The 23984-nt window shown below is 27.4% G+C and overlaps 1 protein-coding gene across 1 annotated transcript; it reads left to right on the top strand.

Annotated features, from left to right (window-relative positions):
- Positions 1–7163: 7163 nt before the first annotated feature.
- LOC132938934 (uncharacterized) lies at positions 7164–7889 on the top strand. Its single transcript, XM_061005915.1, has 2 exons — positions 7164–7419; positions 7525–7889. The coding sequence occupies exons 1-2, from the start codon at positions 7164–7166 to the stop codon at positions 7887–7889; spliced, it is 621 nt and encodes a 206-aa protein (XP_060861898.1).
- The last annotated feature ends 16095 nt before the right edge of the window (positions 7890–23984 follow it).

Genomic DNA, 23984 nt, shown 5'->3' with positions numbered 1-23984 from the left:
TTGGCTGCATACTACTGTATTTTAATTTCCAATATCAACAACTTAGATCAGGGGTCTCTAACTATATCCAATCGCGATCGACTGGTCGATCTTCAGAGGAATATTGATCAATATTATTAAAAATGCATAGTCTATACTGGCGGCTTATAAATAAAAAAAAATTATTAAAAATGAATTGTAATATATATGTTATGTTAATCACGGGTGTAATATTAAAATTAAAGACTTAAATACGGATGTACTTATTATATACAAAGTAGGTAAAGTATGGAGTACCGAAGAAAAACATACAAATTTCTGATGGAAGTAATGAAAGAAAAATATTATTATAAAATGTATTATTATATTTTATGCTGCATGTAATAATATTAAAAAAAAATGATTATTATCTCCTACTTAAATATTCAAATACCAAAGGCTGGGTATTAACGAGTTAAAAGGTTTATTTAATTTTAACTTTTTAACTTAACTGCTTACTTTTGGCTTTTCATTAGCGTAATTGTTAACTTCCTAAATTTATTTTTTAATTAACAAATTAATTTTTCATTTTAATAAGTAAGTTAGGTTAATTTATTTTATTATATTTCACTATTTTTAGTCTTTTTTGTTTACAAGTCAAAAAATATATTATACCGTGAATTGTTTGAAGTTAAAAATGTATATCATTTGAATCTAACTTATATGAAAATACTCTATGAACTATAAAGTATAAACACTATAGTCTATAATTTAGTTTTGGGTTGGAAAAAAATTAAGTATGGTAGCTTTGTATTAAAAAATTAATTTTTTTGTAACTTAATAAAAAGTTAACAAAAAGTGTGTATTAACTTTTAACTTAACTGAGTTAACCTATAATTAATAATTAACTTTTAACTTTTAACTTTTTGTTATTGGTGCATATTAACTTAACTGAGTTTAAAAAAATCATTGAATTGCACAGCCTTGCAAATACCTATATACTAGATTAGACTTCATACAATATAATATTGAATAAGGCAATCATAGTAGGTATTAAGTATCTAGAATTTTTTACGGTTGCGAGGGGGGAGGGAATTATATAAACATTTTATTCATATTATTATTATATATATATATATGTTGTACTGACGTATTGTGTATAAAATGTAGTCTACAGGGGATATCTGAAGGTATTTTTAGAGCAACACATTGAGGACGCTACACCCGCATGTGTTGTCTACGTCTTACAAATGTAAAACATTGCAAAAACTGTTTTGCGCAGGTAAGAACCAGTCGGCTGTCTTGGGTAAAATAGTTTTGAAAAGTATTTAGAATAAATACTCGAATACTTACGAAAAATGGTATTCCGAATATGTATTCGAATACTTGATAAATATAATATTCCGAATAACGTATTTGGAATGCTATAAAAGTATTTTGATATTGTATGATATTTTTTTAAACATTGCGCACCCATACCAGCCATTTCCAGTCAATAAAACTGAAAATTGATTTAATATATATATATTTTAAATTAATATTTTCTGTAGCTAGAAGTATTTATTTGAATAAATATAAATTATAAATGTGTGATTATGTAATGTATTTTGGATTCAAAAAATTACCAAAAACTTATGCCGCCGTGAATACTTAGTACAATTTAACATAGATTTAATAATTTCGCACAATTTTGGTTTTTGGTGCAACTCTTAAAAAATTTACCGTAGATACATGAATTTTTCACTGAATGTTTATATTAGCAGTTTCTATAGAAATATGACACCATATATATGCACCATAACATTTTCAAAATATGGGCTATTTTTTGAGCTATTTATAGGCATATGAAATGTTTGATAATTATTTTTTTTTTTTAAATTTATATTAATAAAAAATTTGTTTTATAATTTATAAAATTGGAAGTATTATAGTGTTGCTAGCTCACGCGAAATCGTTTTGCGCTGAATTCCAATATACACTCTTTACACAAATTTTAAATATTTGGTTTTAACACTTTCAAGTTTAAAGCAATAAATGTGTTTTTTGAATATAAATTTAAGAGTATGGGTTACCATTTTCAAATGTCATTGTAAAAATATAGCAGGAGCCTTGTATTAAATTTTCAAGCTTTTTACCCTACAAATAAAATGTTATTGATATTTATAGAAAAAAAACCTAAAAAAATGGAAACCGAAAATGTCCGTAAACAGCTCAAAATAAGTCAAAATATTTGAAAAATGTTATGGTGTATAGAAAATGCTAATATAAACATTCAGTCAAAATTTCATGTACCTACGGTCATTTGTTTTAGAGTTGTACCAAAAACCAAAATCGATTTTCTTAAAAACAGATTTTGCGTAAAAATTCCCATTTTTCCTTAATTTTTCTTTTATTTTTCATTTCGCTTTTGAAAACTACTGGAAAATTTTTAATTTTGACACTCCCCAAAGTACCAACTAAATTCACTTTCCTATCAGAAAAGTTACTGTTGAAGAAAATCTAAGCACTTTTACTGTCCTAAAAGGTGATGACAGACACAAAAATAAAAAAAAATTACAAAAAAAATACAATAAAAAAATTAAAAAAAGTTAAAAAAAACATTAAATAACTATTGAGAAAATTACCTCTCTAAAGTACCATCTTGATTCAATTTGCTAAATACTATATGATGAAATCGAAGCACTCCTTCTGGTAGAAATTTTGTATACAGGATAAAATAAACACTATTGTAAAACCACTAGCTTCCTCGCTCCGCTCAGAATTTAAAACATGCCTCATTGTAAAACCAATACATTCATCACTCTGCTCAGAATCTAAAATTGTGTTTAGTTAATTTGTTGTATAATATTGTTATATTAAATAGTATTTCTTAATTGTTTAATTTTTTAATTCGACATATTTTTAATTGAGATTGGGATCTATACAATTATTTTAATTTATTATTATTTTTTTTTTAGAATTTGATAATTTCTCTTATTAAAATTGTGTTGTTAATATCAATAATCTCTTTTAAAAACGTGAAATGTAGTCAAGAGTTAAACACTCAAATGATAACATCGTTTTTCTATTTACATTTATATAGGTGTTCGGAGTTAAATAGTAATTTACTCAACAATCAATTTATTTAAGAATTTTATTGTTCCTAATTTAAAAGCTATTTATTATAAAAATGTAATTGAAAATACATTAAAAGTAGATGTTAGGCTATTTTATTGGGCGTTTTTTGATGTTTTTCAGCTTTACAGCTTTGTAGTTAATTAACGATTGGAGATAAAGTTCTGAAAATCTTTACTGCACTTCTCCTAGCCAATGTGAATCTAACAAGACCCCAAACAACAAAATCCGTTCTCTAGTTTCAGAGATTGAACTTTAAATCCTTATAAAAAATAATTTTGTCTATGTACCGTTAATATTTTTAGATAGCTATAATAAAACCTTGTATTACATTTTTAAGACTAAACGCATAATTTTTTATTGACGTTTTAAGAAAAAAAAACTAAACTTAATCAAATTATACAATCCAAGCAAAGACCAACCAACGGGTAACCAAACAATTTTTTATTTATTTTTGTTTTCTCGATTGTTCTTAAAAAATACTGAGAATTTTCATTTTTTACCTCCCAAAAGTTCCAACTAGAAGCAATTTGCTTCGAAAAATCTCCTTCAAAGTTTATAATTTGAACATATTTTTCTACTAGAAAAATTGAGAAGTTGAAGTTGTACAAACATTTTCAAATATCTCACCTAAACGTCGTAAATTATTGGACTGGACAAAATAAAAATAAAATTGTAATTAATTTTCAAGCCCCCCCCCCCCCCCATTGAAAAATCCTGAAGGTTATCAGTCAGTGGCGACAACTTGTAGTGTGCGGCAAAATTTTTATTTGCAAAAATAAAAATATCACCGGAAAAAAATCCACATGTAAAAAAATCCCCAAAGCTAAAACCTAACTGTACTGTTGAATAAAATCCAAAATTCCCAAAGCAAATGCTTAAATATAATTGTACATCATAAAATAATAAATATACTCATAACGCTCTTTAAAATTAAAATATAATATAAAACCCTATGATATTGCCTAGATAAAAATCTTAACTTTAAATTTTATTATAAGTCAATTTATTCCAGTGGCGTATATATAAATAATTTTTGGGGTGAGCTATAATGCTATATAATATGATTGACTATTAAATGATACTCTAATCTTACAGAAAATGTAAACAAATTTGTTACTTATATAATAGTCGTCGAATCACCTCCCACTAAATATAAATAATTGCGGTGTTACCTATTATTTTTTTTCGTCTAGATAGTAGATAATGTTATTAGTTACGACTTTTGTTATAAAATTAATAATTGTAGTATATAATTACATATTAATACTTCAGTTAAAAAATCATTTAAGATGTTAGGATTCATATACAGGAATACGATTAATTTTAAAAATACTAACTCATTTATAATATTTGTCAAATTGAGATTCAACTTACTGTAGGTACTTTTAATTTTTATTACTAAAGGGTATACCTATCTGTTTTTTTCCATGGCAGTATCCAACTACACCGCTGAAAGGTCATTTTCTACGCTAAAAAGAATAAAAAATGTATTTACGACCAAATTTACTGGAAAAAAAATTCAACGCTTTGTCCATACTGTGTATTGAGAACCGCATCACAAACGAACTAAACTTTGACCACTTGGTAAAAGATTTTTCCCAACTAAAAGCTCGAAAAGAACTGCATTAAATCATTCGTATTCTTTATTTATAAATTGTAACTTGTAAGATTACCTATATGTAATACAATATATTTTGAATTAAAGTGTCAATTAATAATTATTCAACCATAATACCTTTGAATCATTTCTCACTCCCAGGAAGGCTATCCCCAATTATTACCCATTACTCTTCGATGTTAGCCCATTAAAATTATCTTTGGATAGCATTAGAAAAAAGGGGGTGGTTAACACTGAGTGTGCCTCAGGGTGCCGAGAAGGTTAATCCACCACTGTTAACTGTGCCTGTATAAAAGTAAATTTTCGATATATTAATTATTAATAAACTCAATAATTAAAATTCAAAAGTAAAATATCACAAGTCATAGAGCTAATTAATATTCATTTAAAATAAAATAGCAATAATCAACTCGTACAGTAAGTTGTACCACTTGCACCCACGTCTTACACACTAGTGTGTATTAACATTTTTGTTCACGATAATAGGATGATACCGTGTAGTTCGTATTTTTTGAGAAAAAATGCCAACGCAAATAAAGCCCATGGATAAAAAAAATCCACCGAAAAAAGTTTAAATATAAATATAAACACATACAAATTTGTATTGCACCATTGTACTTAACTCGTTGAAATATATAAATTTCCGGAAAAACATTTCTAAAAATGGTAGGTAAGTGGATGTCGCTCTGCTGTACAGTAGGTTACAAGTGGGCCACTGTAATGGATGGTGTTAAATTTGAATTCAATGATATAATATCATTGTATAAGAAAAACGATTCTGAGCGAAAACGGTCAGTCAGCCTATGATTTTACCAAGTATATTTGATGATATTATTGTGAATAAAGTAATTTATATATAACCTATTTACGTGGAGCCTTGTTTTAAATTTTCAATCCTTAGCTATAAAAGTTGAACATTTTATAAATATTTAACTACAAAATAATTAATAAAATTAAAATTTGATACATTTTGTCGAAATTTGAACTTAAAATGCTTATAAAAAAAAATTGTGCATAATATGTATTTTTAATATTTTTTAACTGCTATTGTAACAATATATCAGGAGTCTTGCATTAAATTTTCACGCTTTTTTACCGAACAAATAAAATTGTATTGATATTTATAGAAAAAAAAAACAAAAAAAAATGGAAACTGAAAATATCCGTAAAAAGCTCAAAATAAGTCAAAATATTTGGAAAATTGTATGGTGTATAGAAAATGCTAATATAAACACTCAGTCAAAATTTCATGAACCTACGGTCATTTGTTTTAGAGTTGCACCAAAAACTAAAATCGATTTACTCGAAAACAGATTTTGCGTAAAAATTCCCGTTTTTCCTTAATTTTTCTTTTGTTTATCACATCGCTTTTTAAAACAACTGGGAAATGTTTACTTTTTACCACAAAAGTACAACTAGATTCACTTTCCTATCAGAAAAGTTACTGTTTGAAGAAACTCCAAGCATTTTTACTGTCCTTTTAGGTAATGACAGACACAAAAATTAAAAAAAAAATTATAAAAAACACACATCATTATAAAATCAATACATTGATCGCTTCGCTCAGAATCTAAAATTGCTTTGGAGCAAAACTAAATTTTCTATGTAGATTCGTACCCACCTATGTATAATATACAAAAAATCTCGAACTTTCTAAAATATATATATTTAAGTATATATTTATATAATATTATAATTCAATATAATTGTGCTATGTTACAATAGAGATTAAGTGTTTATTACGAAGTAGGTACTTAATATTATCTTAGTTACGACTACCACAGGGGATTTGTGTTTTTATTCGTTGTTTCTATTAAATATAACTTAATAGCTGATCCCGAGCACCTCGTTGCCCGTTAAATGTATCAACTCTATATGACTCAAACTTTGTTCAATTCGTTATTTAATATTCGGTGTATGGTGTTCAAAATTTATCTTAACTTTTCCGTTGCCCGGAATAAAAAATCTGATGCACAGCAGTACATTATCAGGTAGGCAATCTACCTGCGGTAGATCGCGGACCCCGTAATGTTTGTGCGTAAGTGTATAATTCTAAAGTCAGTGGCGGAACTACATATGATTGAAGGCGGGATTTTCCGCGGGCCTTATCGTGAAAGGGGCCTCGGCGCCTCGCAGCAAAATGTACTTTTTAAAAAAAATTTTGGTTCAAGTAAATAAAATCATTGAATACTGAAATAATACTAAGTATACTGATAGCGGATAACCATACACCATACTCAGTATTTAGTAGGTAGGTAGGTACTATTAATAATTAATGTGAATAATAATATTATACGAGTATAATAATATTGTCATGTCTTATCGCGATATGCGGGCATACGGCGGCGATACGCGGTAACTCAGAGTGGAGCCTATAATAGCTGGTATACTAAATTATAGAAATAGATTCAAAATACTTCAATCACCTGGAGCTGATATTGGAAAGGCTGTTGATTTGATAAAAAACACAATGGAAAATATGTTGAAAATCCGTGAGAACTTTAATGATTTGATAGAGGAAGCAGATTCTAAAGCGTTACAGTGGAATGTTACACCGGAGTTTTCTTGTAAACGAACGAGAAAAGTAAAACAATTTTATGGTGAGCTATGTCAAGATCAACGTCTTTCACAAGGAAACCGTTATTTTAAAACGCAAGTTTTATATCGCTGTATCGACACTGTAGTTACACAATTGAAAACAAGATTTGAAGGTCTTAGTGAAATAAGTAATTTATTTAGTTGTATTTTAAGACTGCCTATAATATCAGATGACGAGATCAGTGAGAGTACAAAATAGTTGGCTGATGAATTTCAGGACTTTAATCCAGCAGAACTTGCCACACAAATTGAGTCATTTAAGTGTATGTTTGCTTCTGAACTTAAGTCTTGTAACAGCGTTTTTGATATGACTAAATTACTAATAATTGAAAATAATAATTTGATTACTAGTTTCCCTGACTTATTAACGGCATTTTACTTGTTCCTTACATTACTGGTTACTGTGGCGAGTGCAGAACGGACATTCTCAAAACTTAAACTAATTAAAAATTATTTAAGAAGCACAATGTCCCAAACACGGCTTAGTGGTCTTGCGATGATTTCAATAGAAAATGAGCGTGCTAAAAAATTGGACTTATCGTTATTGGTGAAGACGTTTGCTCAAGACCGTAGCAGAAAAAAATCATTTTCAATGTAAATAAAATATTATTATAACTGTTTCCGAAATTATAATTAAATAAATTATTAATTTACTATAAATATATTTTTTTTTATTGCATACAAATAAACAGCCAAATGTTTAGAAATTTAAATTACAGATATAGGGCCTCAATGATCGTAGTTCCGCCACTGTCTAAAGTATTAAAGTTATACCAAATTTGTCGTTTTTACTTAATTCCACCTACAGGGGATTAATATAATCAATTTATACAAAATCCTATTCTAATCTAACCGTACTAAAATCCAATGAATAAAAAAAAGAAATTTAACGCTTTGTAAATTAATCTATCTTCTTCCCAGAGGTCCAATCTACCCACAAATATTAATTTATATATATATCTAACTATATAAATACATAGACTATCACTATACAGACTAAACTCTGGAACTACTTATCAGATCTTCTTGTATATATTATAAATGTCTTGATTTTTTTTTTTTTAAACAAAAGAGTATTTCACGGAGAATGTTTATATAAAAGAAAATTTTAGGAAAATCCACCTGTGTATAATATATTGGTTGTTATTACGTCGTCTCTGAATGAAAAGGTTCTAACGTAATTTATATAATTGTTCAGGGGAACGTTTTTAAGTTGGACTTTGAATAACTTTTTCACCATAAATACTGAATCGTGAAAATGTTATGCAATATCAAAAAAGTTCCTAAGAACACAACTTTACCTGCAATTTGTTTTTCCTCAATTATTGATTGAGTTAATTATAAAAAAACCAAAATGTTAGTTTTAGAATTAAAAGAGAAGTAAAAGGTTTTACGCGTAGAACTTTTTTATTCTGAAAATAAAAACTATTTATTTAGTTAAAACTCTTTCATTCTGATTTAAATCATTTTTTCTATGCAGTGATACTAACTTCTAGTGTAAATTATATTAAAAATTATACATTTTTTTATTATGCAATATCTTTAGTTTTCAAGTTAAGTATTATTATATTATAACATACCCGTATATGTGGTGGATGGAAGGCCCCCCACCTCCTGGAATTCAAAAAGCCAGGGCTTGGAACCGAAATTAAAAATATTGGTGTTTTAACCGGAACCTATTGAATATATTGGAACCGAAACCTTACCGAAATCCTTTTTTTGATTTTCTTAGGAACCTAAACCAGAACCGGACCCGATAATTGAATTAATTTTTGTTAGCGCTATCATTTTATTTATTCTATTTCTCCTCGAGTTCATGTTGAAAATTTAACCTAACCAATTACGAAGGAAAACGCAACCATATAAATTAAACGACATAAATCACAATAGGTAATGAAAAATGTCAAAAACTTCATTCAAATTTAAATGGTACGTCTTATTATAATACTATAGTACTATATACTATGTGGCATGTAGGTATTACCTACCTTATCACCGCAACAAAACAAAAATAGGTGGTAAGTTTATGCTGGAATAATATTTTACTATGGTACAATAATAATTTATATTGTACCAGTGGTATAACCGTATTATAATGGTACCTTTTCATTCTGAGATATTCCATTTAAGACCGTTTAGAACTATTTCATTCTTAATTATTGTTTATAACGAAAAGGTTGTAACTGATATTTGTCGGTTTCGCCCTTATCATACGCGTTTTTATGAGTTAGAACCTTTTCATTCTCTGTATCTCATTGAATAATCAATGGATCGATACGATTTCAAGATTGAATTATACAACAATAAATATTAAATAATTATATGCAAAAAAAACCATTTTTCAAAAAAATTGATTTAGAACCTTTTCATTCTGAGACGACGATTGGTTAATCGGGCATATTTGTTGATTTGTGTTATTTTGTTAATATACATAAAAGATCTGATAAGTAGTTCCAGAGTTTAGTCTGTATAGTTATAGTCTGTGTATTTATATAGTTAGTTTGTAGATTAGACCTCTGGGTAGAAGATAGGTTAATATTTACAAAGGGTTAAATTTGTTTTTTATTTCATTCATCTGATTTTAGTACGGTTAGGTTAGGATAGGATTTTGTATAAATTGATTATATTAAGTAAAAACGACTAACTTGGTATAACTTTGATACTTTATAGTTAAATCATACGTACAAACAGCACAGGGTCCGCGATCTACCGCAGGTAGATTGCCTACCTAATAATGTACTGATGCGTATCAGAATTTGTATTCCGGGAAACGGAAAAGTTAAGATAAATTTTGAATACTATACACCGAATATTAAATAACGAATTAAACAAAGTTTGAGTCATATAGAGTTGATACATTTTAACGGGTAACGAAGTGCACGGGAACAGCTAGTCTATACTATTATATAAAGAGGAGTTGTTAATAAATTACCATTGTTAAGGCTAATCCCTGGAACTACTGAACCGATTTCGAAAATTCTTTCACCAATAGAAAGCCACATTCTTTGTGAGTGTCATAGACTAATTTAAAAAGGGAATTGATCACCCCTGGTAGGTTCTCAAACAGGAATTTTGAGATTTACGATAGAGATTGTTGTTTATTAATGGTTGCTATGGGTTATAGGAGTTGAGAATAATACTGATTTATTATTATTATTTATTATTACGTAACAGGCCATTATTTATAATAATTGATAACTCCTTTGTTTATTAAGTTAGAGAATCGATCAAATGCCATAAACCTTCTCCGCAATGAGCTCATCAATTTAAAAAAAAATCATAACGATCGGTTAAGTAGTTTCCGAGAACATAGGCTTCAAAGGTTTTCATTTTCACAATTATATATAAAGATTAGTAGGTACAATAGTACTATACGGCTAGCTACCTATCTATAAATAATAATATTTACCTATACATATAAATAAATAAGTAAGTACATAAATATGGTTCACCAGCTTAAAAAAAAGTCATGGGGGTAGGACACCCAACCCCTCCCCACTGTAATTACACCACTGGCATTATAATATAATATAATTAAATACCTAATAACTCAATTAAATAAAACAATTTATAATTATAATATATTCTGTAATATGTATACTGTATACTGTACACAACTCACACTACTCAAAGAATAGTGACACAACTCATAAAAGTATAAAACACAACTTGGTTGGTAATCAGCTATTAACTCATGATGTTTAAAAAATACATTAGAAATCAAATTTTAATACATTTCTATGCTGTTTAGTTAGAAATACCGTCGTTTGGAGTTACTTTGCTCCGATTTTTACATTTTTTTTTGTTTTGACGTAATATGACGTATAAAATTTAAAAAAAAAATTTCTTGGATGGTTAGATTGTTGAGAGTTCCCAAGACCTACTTTATGACCTAAAATTGAACATATCTCAATTACTTTTTTTTTTTTTTTCAAAAGTGGAGTAAAGTTTTTAAATATGCTAACAGATGTTGTAAATTGATGAATTATTATTAATGTTATTACTTATTAACAAATACTTGAAAATTTTTTTGAATTATGTCACTGTTCGTGACTGAAATAATCATTTGTATATTGTCTGCTGAAAGAATAGTGACAACTCAATTCTGAGTATTAAAGATACAATTAGACCTATGTCAAATAAAATAATAAATTGTATTAATAATATTATTTATATTAAACACATTGTAACTTGTATTTATTGTTAGTAGTTTATACCACAGTTCTTAATGATTATAATATTATTTATTACCCATGTATAAAACATGGACCACAGCAGTATTATAATATATTATGCCTTTAATAAAATGGCCAGCGGCGGCTCGTGGGTGCTGGTGGTTGGGGTGCGACTTAAAATATAATATTGGTAGCCATAGGTATAACAAATTATTTAAATATACGAAAATATACACCCTACCATGACAAAATAGATCTATTTTGTCATGCATCTTACTTTTTATATAGTCGCAGGTTGCAGTAGAAAATGGAAATTAAAATAATAATAATAGCGATTATAGCGACCGACAACGCTGTTAATTTTAAAAATAAATTTCCCAATATAGTAATATAATATAAATATTTTACTGTATGGACGACGCTGCCGGTCGTCCAAACCCGTATATAACATCGCAGCGACAATAAACGTACCCGCACGCCCACGATTGCGAGCGCCGCTTTTAAGTTATTAATTATTATATTGTACGAAATTCTGAATATTGCTTGTACGACGCTGCCGGTCGTCCAAACACTGCTCGTGTGTACATGCCGTACGGTATCTGAGAGAAATAACCAGTTCGCACACGCCAATTAATGTAATAGACAAATGTAAAGTAGGTAGTTTATAACTATTTTACTATTTAAAAATTTGCAAAATTTTTTAGAAATGTAAAATTAAGAATATTATACAATTAATTTTATTCATTTAATGAATTTTAGTAGTGGGTGCGATCGTTCCGTCATCCAAACCACGAGCCGCCACTGAAAATAACGCATCAAGCAGCAGGAATTCAACAAAATTATATTATGGTAATAATAAAATGTTTGGTTGCCATTTATATGATTTTAATAATTTTATATTATTCACAACAGTCAACAATAAAGATTGCGAGTACCTAGGTACTGTATAAAAACTTAGCTAATTTGTTCTGAGGATGAGGGGGGGTGAAGGGGCGTTTGCCACTCTCGTTTGGCTGCCTTTTTAACGTTATTTCTTATTATAATATTTGGCTAAACAAAAAAACAACTTAATTTTTGAAAATTTCCCCCCCCCCTCTGTTGACTTCTGGATCCACTACTGATGTTTTGTGAACATTTTGAGTTGTGTCACTAAATTCTTTCAGTAATGCGTTGTGTTCATATTTATATTTAAATTGTTTTCGATTGATTTTTTTCATTTGTGGGCTTTTGTTCCTTGGTGTGTAGTGTGATTATGTTTGGCTAATTTGAACGATGTGTACGGGAATAGAACATATAAATAGTACCTACTGGGAAAAAAGTACGAGCCAGCTTCAAGGCCTTCCTATATAAAAAAAATCAAGGAGTGTCCACTCCATACATAGAGTAAAAAATATATCTACACTGCATGCAGAATGCAGATATATCGGTACATGTATTATAATATTATTACATATATTATTATGTCTTTTTGCTACTGAATATAGTCGACCATGCATAAATATGTTGACGTCGATTGATTTAGCGCAGTTATCGTTGGGTTAGGTACTACTGTAGATACTAGGTGCGGGAGCGTACGAGGAGACAAGGACTATAAGCTATAAAGCTCAATCGTCATCAAAACACTAATTAAAAAAAACACTCATTCAACACAAAATATTCAACAGGCTATAGTACTTAAGAGGACGTTATACGTACACTTTGTTGTCTTCGTCTTACAAATGCGTAAGATAGAAAATTTTACGCTCAGCCGAAAGCTCACGTTTAACTTTGTTAGTATGAAAATTAAGTGAATTTCCTCTAATAAAATTTAAACATACGATTATAATCTTGGCCTCTCTTGGGCATCTCATAGGCTTTTTTGTAATAAATCAATTTTAAAGTGAGTTATGAGGGTATTTTAAGATACACAAACAATTTACAAATTTAAAATACTCAGATATTGCTTTAAAATTAAAATATAACACAAAGCCTATGAGATGCCCTAGATAACAATCTACCTTTAAATTTTACAAGAGGTAAATTCGCTCTAGTTTTTAAACTAACAGAGTTAAACGTGATCTGCTGGGCGCGAAATTCGCCATGTTTCGCACTTGTAAGATTGAGACAACAAATGTCGGTGTAACGTCCTCTTAATACAATAATACTTCTTGTTAAACCTAGAATATAGAGCACACGCTGCCGCGATGCCAAAACGGTCGTAAAATCGCCAAATTATAATACAATTGGTGTATTATAAATTATAATATAATTACGGTTCCCACCGGCCGGCCACATACACACACACATTAAGTACATACTAACACGTTTATGACGTCATGGTAACATTCTCGGGGCCATGTCAATATAGGTTTATAATATTTATCATGACCAGTCTTGTAAAGTATTCCAATACAATCATTTGTATTTAAATACTTTTTGAAGTATTTGTATGGATTCTAAATACAATTTTTTTAATGTATTTTTTAAAGTATTTTGGATACTTTTTAAAAGTATTTTTAACAAAATTTAAATACTTGTATTAAAATACTATAAAGTCCGTTTAATTAATTTTAATTAATTATTTTTTTCAAAAAAATGACATCAATAAAAATAATATTGTTTTCATTGAAATAATATTGATAATAATATCATAATCATAATTTATTCTCTTTCTTTATAATATATGTAGTTGTACTTCTAAGAATATTTTATTGTATTATTGTTATTTTAAAGTAATAGTACGTAATAATTGTACAGACGTATGTATAGTTTTATAGAATATAACTTATACAATTATACCAAATAAGTTAATAAGTAATACTTACCTATAATATAACTATTATTTGGTAATTGATAAATCAGATAAGTAATAAAGTACTAAGATATTAGTGATATTGTTATGACGCTATCTAATATCTATATTATTATAATATATAATTTATACCTACTTGTGTTGTAGATAATTATAACCTACGCCTAACCTACCGAGCTACAGTTTGTGTTGCTAACAACGGACAAAATTTCAACACTTAAGCTATGTATCTACGGAATGATGTAAACCGATATATTCGATATACATCAATGTAATCGTTTATAATTCGATGTATCTACACACTAATTAAACTTTTAATAAATTGTAGTTTATTCAATGATCTGACCGTTATTATTATTAATACATTATTATATTATAATGTATGTTTAAATAATACAATATTTATTTAAATCAAACCACAAAATTGTGTTTACGTTAAGCAATATACCTACGTTATTAAGGACCAAACAATATGTCTACAATAATATAATGCAATATTTATTGAATCAAAAACTAAACAACAAAATTGTGCACTTGTGAGTTGGAACGAAGACCGACTGACATTTCGTGAACGCGAATTTTAAAGTGTACAAACCGCATATCCACGGGTTTCAAAAGAAATAAACTTAACAAATAGAGCACAAACGGCAATTGAAAAGATGAAACGAAACGAAACGAAAAAAGCAATAATAACGACCGACGCTGGCGTCAATTGCGATGGCTAGGGACGGTCACATCGGCGGCTTTTAAACAATAACGAAGTATGCGAAAATGTCAAAAATAAGAAAAACTGAGTAAAAAGCATAACATTTTTCGAAAAAGATTTTATTTTTGAAACAGTTGAAAACCGACCGACCGCCGCCGCGGCGAAGGTACGCGATTGGACGCGTTAAGGAATCAACGGGTACGGGTCGGGCAGACTGTAGAAACGGAGCGGTGTATAATTTTTTACGCCACGGTTTCAATATGGACGGCGTTTTCCGTTCCACGATTCCACGTAGCTGTTCTCGTAGTCAGCTGTTCTTCATTTTATAGTATAGGAACTGCCGTTCACTAAATATGGTGGCTAACCTGCAATCTGGCAGTTGTTTCTTACTGATAAGATCAACGTATACGTTTATCTAATGTTCAAAATATGTCAACATTTTGTTTTACACCTTTGTTGAGTTTGTAATTACTTCCATATTTACGTGTAAGTAGATTGTTCATTTTTAAAATATTATATTTATATATATATATATATATAATATATTATATTCCTATTTCTTACTCTTACCAAAGAGCAATAGTATTCCATTATAATAGGTACGAAACTTTTAATACCTAATTAATAACTCACTTTTTAAATAACGCTGAAAAAAATTTTTAAATGCTTTTTAAAGCAAATAATGATGTTTATTGATTATTTTTGCATAATTAGAGTTTTTTAGCGTATTTTTGCACATTTTTTAAATTTTTAAGATAAAATATTTAAAATATATTCAGAATATTTGAAGGTTTTTTAGAGAATATTAGAATCATATTTTAAGTATTTTAAGAGAATATAAATCCGGTCTATATAATATTAAATACAATTATGATGAATATAGGGAGCACTAGAAACTAGCTCGTACTTTCCTTGATACTTCCCACCGTCACGTCACACCATAGGTACTATTATATAACTAGCTGGTTATGGCCGCATCGTGATAAAGATCTATTCAGTCCACCATACTCTTGACTTCCTGAGTCTTGACCATGGTCAAAGATATCGTAAACCGTGGTCCTCACTTGTATCCATTGCCCACTACTGCATATTCCATACAGTCCATAGACATGTGAACACAATGAATACAAAAAACAGTGGATTACTTGCCACTTGGCTCCGTGGTTCGTTGTCTTCTTAATTAAAACGAAATCGTTATCGCTACTTAGCTTTAAGTAATAATTTTCCAACTGTCTAGAACCACCTTAATCGTTTGAACACATATTATAAGAAAAACAACGGATTTCACAGTGGCATTCTCTAAAAAAAACTGAAACTACCTATTGTAATATCGATGAATGTGTTTTATTAAATAGGTCTGTGTCCAACAAACAACCCTGCAAAAATGAATCATAAAGTAATATAAAAAAAAAAACAACTTAAGAATTGCACAATAAATTATTAAACAATGTAGGTTTAGAAGGAATGGTTTAATAGCACACCAACTAAATTTATAAAAAAAAACTAACAGGAATCTATGTAGATACCTATTAGCGTTGAATTAATTTTCTCACACAAATAAAATGTTTTTGCTATAGGTACCTACATTGCATTATTAATAACAATTGTTTTTTTGAAAGATATTCATAATGAAGGCTGTACATTTGTTAACTAAAAATTGTAGGTATCTTTAATGATTTAAATATAATAAAATTCAAAATTTAATATGACGGATAATCATAATAACAAAGTTCTATTGAAAAATATAAATGTATAAAAAAAAAAAGTATAATCTAAATAATATTGTATGGCATAATTTGATAAACGGTGTCTGACAAAATTCCATTTGCATTTATTATTTAAATATTTAATACTTAATTGTTATAATATGTAATAACTGATAACGAATTATGTTCATAGGGTATTAACAGGATGTCTAGAATCAAGTACGAACACAAACCCGAAAAAATAATGTATGCCATGTTAGTTAATGGTAACATCCAGTATGTATTAAAGTGCAAAAATGTAGACATGCTGGTAATACTTAAATCGAAAGTTGTAAGAAACAATTGGCCTCAATTACTCATTGAGTACTTTGAAAATATCACTGTGTTTTTTAAATAATTATGTACCTCAAAAACCTCGAAAAAAGTTCAAATATTACCGCAGATTTTATATACAAAATGTAATATTTTTTTTATATTTTAACTACAGTGTTCAGTATTTTTATTAATGTATTTAAATTTAATGATATTACTATATTTTTGTTTGTTAAGACATCAGCATCACAAATTAAATATAATTAATATTGTCACAGCTTATACCCATTTAGTCTAAGATGGTATTTTTTTGTTTTTCAATGCCAGTTACAAGGTAAATAAACATTTTACATACCAATTTTGTTGTATATTTTAAAGACTGAGTATTGAATTGGAATATATTTTTTTCACAGTTTGAATTTAATTTATACTTTATTAGATTATATTAAAATAATAAAATATTATTATGTTTATCATTTTCCTGCTTCTGATGTACTTTATAACAATTATGTAGGTATAATTATATAATATTATATACAATTTCATATCTTGTAAAGTCGTAATTTATATTATCAAATGTGTGTTAAAAATAAACAAGTGTTAAAAACATTGATGTAATACTATAAATTATTATTTTATATTTATATATATATATTTATTTTTTTATTTTATTTATTTACAAAATACAAGAATATTATATAAATAACATATTATTACAAAATAATATAGTGTACAATGTATAATGGGCCTCACTGAGCAAGCTTGTGTGTGGGCCCATGAGTCTTAAAATAAAGTAAATACAGTTTTATTTTACTTAATATAACAGCTATTTACTTAAGATCAATTTGCACATAGAAGTATTAAAGTACATAGAAATTCATATAAAAAGATTTATAATACAGGTGAGATATCAACAACTTCTTTAAGTTTGAATATATTAAAATTTTTTTTAAAGTTTTAGTGGTAAACTTCTAATTTGTTGAGTGGCATCACTTTTTATATCGTACTCATAAGCTATGAATCCATAAACTGGCATCAATAATAGTATAATACATATTATGATATTTGATTGTCGTGTCATAATTATTTTTAGCTTATTTCTAATATTTTATACTTATTATAATTGTTATTGACATTAAAATCAGATTTATTACATTGTACAAAAATTAATTTTATATTCTAATAAGTATTTACATCAGGGCCTAAAATTGTGTGCAGTAGCTCAAACTATGTGCAGTAGCAAATGCAAAAGTGTGCAGCACTTATTTTCAGCTTTTAGACATTTTTATTTGATTAATATTCGATTGAATTATTGAAAATTACTATTTAGCACATTGTATTCGTTTAAAATCCTTAAAACTAAAAGTAATACCAACTACACTACATTCTGGGTGGCTTATAATATAATAAGTATACTAACCCAAGGTATTTCGTTTTTAATTCAAACTGTTCAGTCATATAGGTATCAAGGACTTTTATAGAAGTTTGTCTTAGATTGTATTTATTATAACTACCTAATTAATAATAAATAGCAAAAACAATTGTGGAATGAAGTTATATGTGGCATGTGCACAGTGGCGTGCCTAGGAATTTTAAATGGGGGGACAAAATTTTTATTTTAAATAAACAAAAAAATCAGTGGAAGTCGTTCTGCTGTACAGTAGGCTACAAGTGGGTGACTCTAAATTTAAATTCAATGATATACATCATGTGTGCAAAAAACGGTTTTGAACAGAGACAGTTTGGCAGCCTAGGATATTGTATATTATATTTATATTGTTATTATTAATATAATATATACATTTTTAACTACTAAATCATTTAATAATTTTTTAGATTCTGAGCGAAGCGATAAATATGTATTGATTTTACAATGATGTGTGTTTTTTTTTTATTTTTTTTTTTTTTTGTCTGTCATCACCTTTTAGGACAGTAAAAGTGCTTGGATTCCCTTCAACAGTAACTTTTCTGATAGGAGAGTGAATCTAGTTGGTACTTTGAGGGGTCAAAAGTAAAAATTTCTCAGTAGTTTTAAAAAACACGTGAAAAACAAAAGAAAAATTAAGGACAAACTGGAATTTTTACGCAAAATCTGTTTTTGAGAAAATCGATTTTGGTTTTTGGTGTAACTCTAAAACAAATGACCGTAGGGACATGAAATTTTGACTGAATGTTTATATTAGCATTTTCTATACACCATAAAATTTACAAAATATTTTGACTCTTTTTGAGCTGTTTACGGCCACTGTCAGTTTTCAATTTTTTTAGTTTTTTTTTCTATAAATATCAATAAAATTTTATCTGTTCAGTAAAAAAGCTTGAAAATTTAATAGAAGGCTCCTAGGTTATTGTTTCAAAGGCAGATGAAAAAAATTAAAAATCCTTAGTCACAGTTTATAATTATAAGCATTTAAAGTTCAAATTTTGACAAAATACGGAAAAATCACGAAAAATAGCAAATTATTTTGATGAGAATTCATAAAAATTTTTCTTTTTAAATCTAAGATTTGAAAATGTAATATAAGATTACTTATAAGTTTGTCTACCTTTATCAAAAAAAAAAATGTCTAGAAGAAACTTAAATTAAATTTTTATGAGCGTCTGAAATTTATATTTTTACAACATTTGATATTTACTCGATTTCTCATGTAACAATTTTCTTATTTTATTGTAATTAAAAAACGAATGACTGTAGATACTTAAAAATTTCACTGAATGTTTATATTAGCATTTTTTTTGCACCATAAAATTTTGAAAATATTTTGACTCTTTTTGAGCTGTTTACGGACATTGTCAGTTTTCAATTTTTTTAGTTTTTTTTTCTATAAATATCAATAAATTTTTATTTGTTGGTAAAAAAGCGTGAAAATTTAATATAAGGCTCCTGATATATCGTTCTAATAGCAGTTGAAAAATATTAAAAATACATAGGCACAATTTTTTTTTATAAGCATTTAAAGTTCAAATTTTGACAACATTTATCAAATTTATAATTTGTTAATTATTTTGTGGTTAAAAATGTATAAATGTTTAACTTTTATGGCTAAGGATTGAAAATTTAAAACAAGGCTCCACGTAAATAGGTTATATATAAATTACTTTATTCACAATAATATCATCAAATATACTTGGTAAAATCATAGGCTGACTGACCGTTTTCGCTCAGAATCGTTTTTCTTATACAATGATATTATATCATTGAATTCAAATTTAACACCATCCATTACAGTGGCCCACTTCTAACCTACTCTACAGACGAGTGACATCCACTTACCCACATTTTAAATTTTAAGTTTGATAAATTTTGTCAAAATTAAAACTTTAAATATTTATAATAAAAATTGTGCATATTTATTTTTAATAATTTTCAACTGCTATTGTAAAAATATATTAAGAACCGTGTGTTATATTTTCACGCTTTTTGACCAAACAAATAAAAATATATTGTTATATAATATAAATTACATAAAAAAAATACAAAATAAGAAAATGTTAATATTTGAACTTCAAATGCTCATAAAAATTTAATTTGACTTTCCAGTAAACATTTTTTTTTGATAAAGGTAGACAAACTTATGAGGAATCTTGTATTAAATTATCAAATCTTAGATAGTATGATTTAAAAATAATATTTCTTATGAATTTCTAACTCAAAATAAATTGCACATTTTCATTATTTTTTCGTAATTGGTCAAAATTCAAACTTAATGCTTGTAAAAAAACGCTTGCCAAGTCAGTGATCGGCATGTAAACATTCTTGATTTTAATTTTTAGAAATTTATCAACTGATATCACACCCAATCGGTATAACAATTTAAATCCAGAAAAATGTCGGTTCAAAAAATCATTTTCATTTTCATTTAGTTAGATAGAAATCCGAATCTGGAGAACGGATTTCGTTGTTTGGGATCTTGTTAGATTTGCATTAGTTAGGAGAACTGCAGTGAACATTTTTAGAACTTTATCTTTAATATGAAATTCATTACAGAAAATTTTAAAAAAAAGTTAAAACAAATTTTATTGGGCGTTTTTTGATGTTTTTCAGCTTTACAGCTTTGTAGTTAATTAATGATTGGAGATAAAGTTCTGAAAATCTTCACTGCACTTCTCCTAGCCAATGTGAATCTAACAAGACCCCAAACAACAAAATCTGTTCTCCAGTTTCGGAAATCTACCTCGCTAAATGAAAATCTAGCGTAAAATAACTCTTTTTTTTTTTTATCTTTGAAAAAATAAATAATTTAAAAAAAAAATTTTAATTCCACATTTAGTATCTACTTGATAACCCCTTTTTAATGAGTTGTCAACCAACTTTCTAGCTATTATAGTTTAGGACGCGTTTACACGTTAACACGTTGATATTACGATGTGCATGTGTCGACAAATTAGTCTTGGGAATACCGTTTTTACTAAGCTACATAGCTACAGGTTAGTGTTAATCTTTTTAGCATTTATATATAAAGATACAAATCCTATTTTGCTATTTATATTTTTATACACTAGTTATTAGTGTTTTTTAAGTTTTTCAAGTTTATTTATTTAATTTTTTTAACTTTTGTTTAATTTTAATGTTTCACTATAGTCAGTAGACACATATTTTTACTTAATATTTTATAATTAATAATTTTTAAACACGACACAACGTGTAACTTATTTACTAGTAATAATTATACTCATGTACACATAATATCTCCACACGAGAATACTCAGTGAGGCCCAGTATTCTTATCTTGAGAAATACATTAATAATTATAACAATAATAATAAAAATAATAATAATATGTTATTTTTGTTTTAATTTATAATTATTATTTTATTATTTGATATATTTTATTAATTATTTTTACAATATTTTGTATGCAACCTTGGATAGTATAGTATTTATTGTTTGCAATAATTGTATTCTTGTATTTTCAGTAATATATAATATTTACTAATTATTTATTTATCTTATAATAATATTTACTTTTGTTTTCTTACGTTTACCTATACATACTCATACTTATAATATAATTTAGATTTTATTTATCTATTTGTTTATTTAATTGTATCTGTGAATGTATGCTTTCATTCTTCTGACATGAATTATGTCGTCAGTTGTTTTATTGTTTAATGTTAGTTGGACTTAATAATTTAAATTATTTATTTTTTCAATTATTTTAAATGGCTCTTTATATTTGGAGGCGAGTTTTGGAGATTTTCCTACTATATTGAATGGAAATTTGATAAATATAGAGTCTCCTGGTTTGAATGTTATTAATTGATGCTTTTGATTGTCATATTTTTTTTTGTGAGTCTTGAGCAGTTTTGATTAAACATGGAATTTTGTCTCTTAGCCTGTTTAGTTCTGCTAGTGACTTTTTTATGTCATAAGGAATATAATTTGGAATTATTTTGTTATCAATTGGAAAGTAAGATTCAAACCCATGCATTAGAGTTCTAATGTTAATATTGATTGATTATTTTCATCAATATAGTTTTTAATAGGGTTGCATAACACATCATTTTTTTTTATAACAAAACCTTTTGTTTGTGGGTAATAACCTATTGAAAATATTTGTTTTATTCATAAATGTTCACACACTTTGCTAACCATTTAGTTTTTAAAATGAGTGCCTCTATCAGATGAGAATTTTCGGAAACAAACCCATTGTGATATTATTTGATTGAGCATTTACTGATTTTACAGCTTTAGTGAATATGAATTTGGTGTAATTACATGCTGCTACCAAAACATATTTTTTATTATTACTGGATGTCTGGATGTTAATGGTCATAAATAGTCAAACGTTAATCTATCTAAGGGTCCACTTGAAAGTGGTATTGGTTGTAATTGACTATAAGTTTTCCATTTATTTTTTTATTTATTTGACAATTATGGCATATTTTAATATAATGAGTTGTATCTTTTTTTAAAGTGGGCCAGTAATATTTGTTTTGTATTTTGTTAAGGGTTCGTGTTATTCCTGTATGGCTATTGGCTACCAATAATTCATGATTATAATAGAAACTTTTTCTGTTAAGGATTGTGGAACTACTAGTGGGTAAGTGCATTTTAAACTCCATAAATATATATTTAAATTTGTTTTAAGTTCTTCACATTTTATAATACAGTTGTATTATAGTCCGTGATTTCGTTATTCCGGTGGTTTTATTTCCGTGATTTTACGGCCATCCACTTGGTTTATTTTGGAATATTATAAAATACAAGTACCTATATTATACAACTAACAAATTATTGATATAGCCTGTATGACAGTATACCAACAAGTAAACCCCATTATTACCTACATCGTAATCCGAAATTCCGATCTTTAACCTTGAGACGTAATGGATTTCACTTGACGCAATCGTTTACTCGGCTTATAATGTTTGTTGTTCGTCTAGACTTTTAATCTAGAGGCATGTAGTTACCAAATAGGTACCATAGTAAGTATAAGTACAATAATCATACGTATAAATATAAATCAGTGACAACAATTTTAGTTGTGATTTATTGACTTGTACCTATAGTATACTAGTTGGTGTACCTTTACATGCAGGCATCATATAAAATAATATGTACCAATATTAAGCTATATAAATTATATGATGTATTAATGTGTAATTTGAATGTTTTTTTAGGATAATTACAAGGATCATTTCATTTTTTTTTAAACATTGCGCACCCATACCAGCCATTTCCAGTCAATAAAACTGAAAATTGATTTAATATATATATATTTTAAATTAATATTTTCTGTAGCTAGAAGTATTTATTTGAATAAATATAAATTATAAATGTGTGATTATGTAATGTATTTTGGATTCAAAAAATTACCAAAAACTTATGCCGCCGTGAATACTTAGTACAATTTAACATAGATTTAATAATTTCGCACAATTTTGGTTTTTGGTGCAACTCTTAAAAAATTTACCGTAGATACATGAATTTTTCACTGAATGTTTATATTAGCAGTTTCTATAGAAATATGACACCATATATATGCACCATAACATTTTC

This window comes from Metopolophium dirhodum, chromosome 2, assembly GCF_019925205.1.
Source record: "Metopolophium dirhodum isolate CAU chromosome 2, ASM1992520v1, whole genome shotgun sequence".
Taxonomy (NCBI): Eukaryota; Metazoa; Arthropoda; class Insecta; order Hemiptera; family Aphididae; genus Metopolophium; species Metopolophium dirhodum.
Note: the sequence above shows the minus strand (reverse complement) of the source record. Positions and strands in the feature narration are given on the sequence as shown.

What these genes read in the sequence shown, in the direction of transcription:
- LOC132938934 (XM_061005915.1), top strand. Translation starts at nt 7,164, where the DNA reads ATGGAAAATATGTTGAAAATCCGTGAGAACTTTAATGATTTGATAGAG. An exon ending in TGAAGGTCTTAGTGAAATAA is followed by an intron (nt 7,420 to 7,524) that starts GTAATTTATTTA and finishes TTAATCCAGCAG; the next exon opens with AACTTGCCACACAAATTGAG.